The 8810-nt window shown below is 37.4% G+C and overlaps 1 protein-coding gene across 5 annotated transcripts in view; it reads left to right on the top strand.

Annotated features, from left to right (window-relative positions):
• LOC307000585 (NACHT, LRR and PYD domains-containing protein 3-like) overlaps positions 1 to 8810 on the top strand; it is a 34906-nt gene continuing 26096 nt past the window's right edge. For all 5 annotated transcript variants that reach the window (XM_079616245.1, XM_079616246.1, XM_079616248.1 and 2 more), the window contains exon 1: positions 1 to 149. In XM_079616245.1, coding sequence (XP_079472371.1) covers positions 91 to 149 — 59 coding nt within the window. In that variant the 5' untranslated portion in view covers positions 1 to 90. The remainder of the gene's footprint in view (positions 150 to 8810) is intronic.

Consider the following 8810-nt stretch of genomic DNA (forward strand, 5'->3'; position numbering starts at 1 on the left):
GTAAAATCCATCGGCCTGCCGCCATTTTATGAAGACAAACTTGACATTAATATCAAAGTGTTGAGTTTCCTTCATTGAGATTTTAGATTGATGGAACACCATGGAGGCCAGCATTATGAAGACCCGTCCACAGATTTATTTCCACACAGGTAAGTCTTACAGAGACAGTGATATAATTACATTTTAATTTTGTGTAGGCCTATACCTGCCGCAATGTCCCAGCCATTGGACCACTGTGTTTTGCGAACTATAATTTAAAGTGTAGCCTACATACTTTTTTATAAGGTTTAATGTATGATAAAGTAGACATTTTGTTTGAATTTGCATTCAGGACGCCAACATCGAGTTAGGAAAGATATAGTCAGACTGTGTTTAACGTTGTGCTGTGACGAACGATCTTTTTTCTTTTTCTTTTTTTTTTAAACACAAGTGCGATTTTTGTATTCGGATATTTGTCTTCTGACATCATATTTACAGGTGTTTATGGGCCATTCCACCGAAAGGGTGACATTTCTGTCCCCAGGACATTGTATGTATAAAATTGCATGAAAATTAACTCTAAAATACATTTTATTATTAAGCAAAATGTCCTGCACATTAAGCTAACTACAAATTTAAAATGTATAATTAAAAACATAAATAAAAACTACATAGAACACAAAAAAATTGCATTTTCTGCATGTCCCCACTCTCTATCTCTAAACTTTACCATGAAATATAATGATTAAAATCCTTCAGAAATCTGAATTTGTTTGCATTGTTTTGTGACATTATATCCAATCTATGCTTTAGAATGTATTTTTTTCATGAGAAAAATATATTTTATCTAATATTTTAGATAAAATACATATTTTAGTCGTGTCCCCGGGTTTTCACTCAGTCCTGATACCCTAACACATCTCCCCCTCTGAAAAACTTGGAATATTCCAAAAGACACATTTTCAACAGGAAGTTTTCATCATCTGGATCTTCTGAAGGCAATGGGAAGACCATAAGTAAGTCCTCTCATTTTAATTTTTGTATACTTGATGAAATTGTAAATATGACTGAGAAGGTTAATCTCAGCATACTGTCCTGTTACCTAAATTATTTCTTAGATTTTATTTGTTTATTTTAAAAATATTCACTTTTGGCCAGTCACTAGAATTTGCTCAGTGTCCTCATGCTATTAGCTGTATGCTATGTGGCCGTATGCCATGTATTTGATAATGTTTTGCTTAAAAACTCAATCCTGTTACTTTCAGTCCTGTTACTTATATGAAAAATAACAGGAGTGAGTTAAAGTAACAGGAGTGAGTAGAGTCCTCTGTTTTGTTGATTTAATACTGTAAATATGAGTTGATATAATACTTTTCACCTGAATTATGAGTTTTAAGGTTGTAATTACTTATATTGTAGACATTAGCATTAGTTTTACAATGTGAACATCATACTTCCAGGAAGCCAGTCCACCATGAAGTGACTTAAACGTTTTGTCTTTGTCTTTCTTATATTTTGTAGAAGATGGAGAAAACCCATACTATGCAGGTGCCAGAAACACCCACCTATGGCATATTGCAATGGAAGGAGCGAGACACACCCGCAACCCTCTCTTTTCTCCCTTTTTTGAATTTTAAAAAAAAAGAAAATGCTTTTTCTTAACTTCCCTCCTTCTCTCTCTCCTTCTTTCTCTTTCCACCTCCTTCACTGAAGTACTACTAGCACATAGTACATCACTTCAACACAGAAATCTTATGCACACACAGTCATGTACACTCTCTCTCATACACACACATATGGACACTCATTCCTGTTACCCAATGTTCAGTCCTGTTACCAAGTGTTCAGTCCTGTTACTATTATGTTTTCTTTTTCAAAAAAAAATAGTGTTAAACCACTGTTTTTATCAGTTTTGTTTGGTCCATCATTTATACATTTGTTTAATAAATAAAATTATTCAAAAAATTATAAACTTGAGGCTTCGGTCTTCTTTAAAATGAAAAAATTGCTTAGTGTTTTTTGTTAAAATACACCTTCCCTTAATATATAGTGACTTTTTTGTCACAAATATCAATTATTTTAACATATAACCAACAATTTCTTTAAAATAAACACTTTCTTGTGGGGAAAACAAAGGAATTAATTGACATGCTTTTAAACATGCTTTTTAAATGGCACATGAGTTTCGGTAACAGGACTGAGAAAACATTCGTCCATCTTTTGCTAAGAAACCTTGTAAAAAATTAAATAAAGTTGCCTGAGATTGACCAATACACATTCTGAATTGTTAATCATGTGTAGTATTAGATTCAGTGTTGAAAAATATAAAAAATAAAGTTTAATTTTGAAAAAGTTACAACAAGCAAATGTCACCCATTCGGTGGAATGGCTCTTATATGGTTCAAAAAGTTGCTTTTCTCCTACATATTTACCAGCATAATAAATAATTTAATGGTATTGACAGTTTTACAGTTCCGTTGGCACAAAGTAGGCTAGGCTAGGAATACCCATTAAATAATATGGTGCAGTTTAATGATTTTGCCAGAAAAGGCTATTATTTGCTCTGACATTTAACCTCAAAACTTGCCATGTAAAAGGTTTGGCACAAAACATGTTTGAAAATCCTACAATATAGGATAAATTAACTTCAATATAGAGAAAATAACTACAATATAAATAATAAATAAAACGTGCCAGTGTGAGGTAGAAATATAAAAATAAAAAATACATTGAGGTATAAAAATATAAAATAAATTGTGTAAAATTCACAAACCTTTAAAGACCTTATAGCTTTTTATTGTACTGTCAATGTAAAACTTTACTTCAGTCAACAAGGTCATAAATTTGGGTTTCTTGTTAGAAAACTTTTTTCACCTCATTTCTAAAATTATACTTTTGGGTTAAGAACCACACTTTTTCCCTGGCAAATCAATTTACCACTCAATAAATAGTAATCAGAAATAGCATGTTTCCCTTAAAGCTAGGGTAGGTAATGTTGGAGAGCTAGCCAGATTTGGTTGTCGGGGAGAGACGCACACTTCGATTAGACTGGATAAACACATGCAGCATCTTAATTGTTAAGAAAATGAAACGAAATAAATGAATAAATCAAGCCTTTATTACAAAACACTAGGCTATATCATACAGCATTCTGAAAAATGCGCACCCCTAGTTCCTCCGTCTATGGCCCATGACGTGATGAGCATAAACTATAGCTACTTCAAAAAACGCGGGTCAGGAAGCGGGTCGGGTACAATATTTTCTTTCTTTTTTTTTGCGGTCCGAGTTGCGAGATGCTGTGCACGCAGTGGTGCTCGGGCACGAGACATGAAGGCATCTGATTGGTTCTTTACATTCGCACCGAATGGCAGTGATTGGTCAGAGTTTTTACTGTCCTACTGCTGCTACAGAGGTCAGATTTTTTTTATTCCTTTTTCTTTTTTTTACATTTTTATTTTTTTTAACATTTTTCAATATGAACAATTAAGGGAAGAGCAACGGTACATGAATGGTTTTCATTCATTTAAATATATAGCATTCATACAAAGTCTGACCTTATAGGTTTGACATATTCAAACCACTTTGTCCAGATTTTATAAAACACATCTCTTTGAATCCTGAGAGTGAATGAAAGCTTTTCCATAATGTAGACTTCATGGATTATGCTAATCCATTCTTCAATGCCCAGAAGGTCCGGTTTTAACGATTTTCTGGTTATGGCTTTCTTACTCGCTGCCAGTAGTGTCCAAAGCAACCTCTTGTCCATGTTTCTCCAGTTATTAACATCTATTCCCAAATACACATTCTCAAAATTGCAAGGTATCTTATTACCAAATATATTATTAATATGTTCACATATTTGTGACCAATAAGGGCTTAACAATGGGCAGCCCCAGAAAATGTGGAAATGATTGGCTCCTGAGAATCCACAAAGCCTCCAGCATGAGTCTCCACTACCCAGATGTCTCTTTTGGATAGGTGTGATAAAAAACCTGATTATATTCTTCCAACAAAACTCTCTCCAGGTATTCGAACCAGTAGTCCTCCACTGTACTCTACATATATTCACCCAACTTTCATTTGAAATTTGTATACTACTTTCAATTTCCCATCTCCTCTTAATATAATAATAATAATAATAATAAATTTTATTTGTAATGCGCTTTTCTTAAACCCAAAGCGCGTACATTAAAAAACTAAAACAAAAAACACAGAAACAACAAGGATAATAAAACAATTAAGGAAAAGCAGCCTTAAACAAATGAGTCTTAGTCAACCTTTTGAAGTGTCCCAACGTTGGTGCATTTCTAATTATCGGAGGAAGCAGATTCCATAGCTTGGGGGCTTTATGTGAGAAAGCTCTTTCCCCCATGGTCTTAAGCTTACACACAGGCTGATGCAGTAGAAGAGAGTTTGATGAACGGAGAGAACGTGATGGAGTATAAGGGCTAATGAGATCACAAAGATACTCCGGTGCAGTCCCATGTCGTGCCTTGTATGTTAAAATTAGAATTTTAAAATCAATTCTCGCATTTATGGGAAGCCAGTGCAACTGTGAAAGCACCGGTGTAATGTGTTCCCGAGGAGAGGTACGAGTGAGCACCCGGGCGGCAGAGTTTTGAATGTACTGTAGCCTGTTCAGTGATTTAGCTGGAAGGCCAGAGAACAAGGCATTACAATAGTCTAACCTAGTTGTAATGAAGGCATGTATGAGCCTTTCTGAGTCTGCAAAGGAAAGAAAAGGTCTAAGTCGAGCCACATTTCTCAGATGGTAAAAAGCAGTTTTAGAGATGTGTTTTATATGTGCTTTAAATCTTAACTGTGGATCAAAAATTACACCAAGATTACGCATCTGTGAAGTGGGAATTACCATGCTAGAGTCAACAATCACATTTATCTGCTCAGCCTTACGAGTAGCCGCCACTGTACCAATCTGCATCAATTCAGTTTTGGAGCCGTTCAATTTCAGGAAGTTATTTTGCATCCATATACTAATCTCTGCTAGACAACTATGCAAAGCTGTTAATGAGCAATGTACATCAGGACTAGTAGTGATGTAAATCTGCGTATCATCCGCATAACAGTGATACCCAAGGCCATGTTTTCTGATGATCTGCCCAAGTGGAAGCATGTAAATGTTAAATAAAATTGGACCCAACACTGAACCCTGAGGAACTCCCTGTCGAATAGGCACGGTATCAGATTTAAGATTACCCAAGCTTACAAACTGGGCACGATTCGTTAAATAAGACCGAAACCAATTGAAAACTACTCCAGAAAGCCCCAGCCAATTTTCCAGCCTGTCCAGCAGCAAAGAGTGACATAGAGTGTCGAAGGCAGCACTAAGGTCTAATAAGACCAGAATACTGCATGCACCAGAATCTGCCGCGATAAGAAGATCATTTACGACCCTCACTAAAGCGGTCTCAGTACTATGCCCTTTTCTGAACCCAGATTGAAAAGGTTCAAGAAGACTGTTCAGTGCTAAGTGATGATTTAACTGAACGGACACAACACGCTCCAGAACTTTTGCCAAAAAAGGAAGATTCGAGATAGGCCTGTAATTGGACAAATCTGAGACATCACAACCAGGCTTCTTAGGGACTGGTGTAATGGCAGCTATTTTTAATTCTGGAGGAATAATTCCAGAACTCAATGATAAATTCACGATGGAAGTCATATGAGGGCAGATTGATGCAAGGCAGTTCGTAATAACTGAGTAGGGAACCGGATCTAAAATACTGGTGGTTGAATTCATAGACTTAACTGTACTAGTAATAAAATCGACTCCAACCATTTCAAAGTTCGAAAAGGTAAATTTCGGGGGATGTAAAGGCTGAGTGTCAACTGACTCAACTGGGGTATTAGAGATTAAGGAGCTGTATATGCCCTCAATCTTTCCAGTGAAATAATGTAAAAACTTATTACACTGGTCAACTGAGGAGTGAACAGTTGCCTTAGTTGGTTTGAGAAGATTATCAACAGTCTTAAATAAAGATTTAGAATTTGTTGCAGCATTCCCAATGATGCTTGAGTAATATGCTTTACGTGCAGTATTTAAAGCAGAATGGTAGGCAGCCTGATGTTGAGTGTAGAGAGATTGGTGTAACGTCAGGTCAGATTTCTTGTACTGCCGTTCTAATCGCCTTCCAGCTGCTTTCATTAAACGCAACTCAGGGGTATACCATGGACAGGATTTCCTAAATGTGACAGCCCGTTCACGCAGAGGTGCAGACTCATCCAAAAGTGCAGATAGTATGGAGTTATAGTGCTCAACGGAATTAGTAATGGGAAGCCCAGAGAGAGAAGTAGAAAAAAGAGTGAAATCCATGTGCTTGATGTTACGAAATTTAATAATGCGCTTAGAAATGTCTCGTGGAGACATGACATTCATGTCAAAAGTAATAAGTCTATGGTCACTTATACTCATATCTGTACCATCCAGAGATTGAATATCAACACCAGCAGAGCAAACCACATCCAAAATATGGCCCAACCTATGGGTCGGAAAAGTAACATGCTGTGTAAAATCAAAACCATCCAAGATGTCCAAAAATGTAACAGTATTAACACAATTAGGATTATCAATGTGAAAATTGATATCACCAGTCAACACCATAGCAGGACAGAGTGCAGAATATATTCTGTGTTAGGTGTTTTGCCTTGCTGAATGGCTTTATATAATTTAGAAACTAATTTATTTAGAGAGAATGATGTAATTAATGCTAGGAAAGTCTGTATGAACCCCAAATTGCATTTTTCAAATGTTATTTTTATATTTTGATCAAAATAATGCCTAACCTGTAAGTATCTATAGAAATCGTCTGGACCTAAACCATATTTGTTTTGTAAGAGTTCAAAACTCATAAATGTTCCCTTGTGCATAAAAGAGTAGTAGGTTGTAATTCCCTTTGAGACCCAACCTTTAAATCGTCCATCAAGGGCATTTGGTCTGAAGTCAGAATCATATGCACACCATCTATGAATTTTAGATGATTTTTTTAGGTCGCATACTTGCAATATTTTATTCCATGAGTTCAGAAGAGACTCATACATAACATCATTAGGGCCCAAGCCCTGAAAGGGCGCAGAGCCCTATTGTTCTTCTAAGGGTTTTTTGTTATTCTTCTTTATAATAATTTTTTTTTCAAGGTTTTTGCCACTTTTGGGGGCCTTAACGTGCTCAAAAACTCTTGAAACTTTGCACACTGGTCAGAACCCGCGGCCATTAGAGCCAGACTGAAGCTGGTACCCAGGCGTGGCAGGGGGGCTCGACAGCGCCCCCTGGAACGGGGTCCGAAAACTTGGTCCATAAATCAAACACGCTTGCATGAAATAATATGAAACTCGGTACACTTATAGATCTCATCGGTTCATATATCCTTCATGCTCTGACTTTTTACCCCAGCCCAACAGGAAGTCGGCTATTTGGCGTAGTTTAAAAAACACATGCAATGGAATTTAAAATACTCCTCCTAGACGATTCAAACAATCACCACGAAACTCGGTGTGCATGAAGTCAAGACATTGAGGATGAAAAGTTGCGAGGGGATTTTTGATATCTCGAACGGTTTGGCCGTGGTGAGGAAACTAATTTATGGCGAATATTGGAAACAGGAAGTGTGTTATAACATCCTCATACATTAACTGATCTTGATGAAACTTCAGCAGTGTGTTCGCTGTAAGAGGCCGATCACATGGATGTGACTATTGTGAGTCAACGTTATAGCGCCACCAACTGGCAGAAGGAAGTGTGTCACTTTCAAAATGCTTTGAAATCACCCTCTTATTTTTACCCGATTTGCTTCAAACTTCATCTGTATAATGTAAACACACGACAGATGTAGACCTGTGAAAGGATTATTGATATCTTTAATACTGTCGCCATGGCAACGCTTTAAACTTTTATATTCTTTTTGGATGCATTTGAGGCTCTTAACATGCTTCAAATTGCATGAAACTCAACATGCATTTGACATTTATTGTCTAATAGACATGTGCGAAGTTTCAGAAACGGGCGTGGTAAGGGGCTCAGTAGCGCCACCTTTAGTCAAAAATGGGGTATTAGTTTTACCTACAGTAACCAAACTCGGTACGTATATTCTTCTCTTCGATCCGGACAACTTTCTAATTTACAGTCATTAGCTCCGACCAACAGGAAGTCAGATATTTTGGTTTGAATGTGTACTGTTTGGAGCATTTTCCCTCTGCCCCTCTGCGTCTCTGTGTGTGTGTGTGTGTGAGAGAGGAGGGGGGCTAGTTTAGTTTAACCCTTTCTCTGCTGTGTACAAAATCTCTGGCACTTTTGAGGGCCTTAACATGCTCGAAAACTCTTGAAATTTTGCACACAGGTCAGAACCCATCAGGGCCAGGCTGAAGCTGGTACCCGGGCGTGGCAGGGGGGCTCGACAGCGCCCCCTGGAATGGGATTCGAACACTTGTCCGTATATCAAACACGCTTGCATGAATTAATATGAAACTCGGTACACATATAGATTTAATCGGGCCGAGCAACTTTCCCTGGGTCAAGTTTTACGCCAGCCCAACAGGAAGTCGGCTATTACGGGTTGATTGGAGAACGCTTGCTCTCGCATTTGAAACACTTCTCCTAGAGATTTCATCCGATGACCACGAAACTCGGTCAGCATGAAGTCAAGACATGGAGGATGATAAATTGCCAGGGGATTTTTGATATCTCGAACGGTTTGGCCGTGGCGAGGAAACAAATTTATGATTAAAAAAGGATGCATAAAGTGTGTTATAACTTAGTTATAGTTTAACCTACAGTAACCAAACTCGGTACGTATATTCTTCTCTTCGATCCGGACAAC

The sequence above is a fragment of the Phoxinus phoxinus genome, assembly GCF_949152265.1.
Source record: "Phoxinus phoxinus genome assembly, chromosome: 6".
NCBI classification, from domain to species: domain Eukaryota; kingdom Metazoa; phylum Chordata; class Actinopteri; order Cypriniformes; family Leuciscidae; genus Phoxinus; species Phoxinus phoxinus.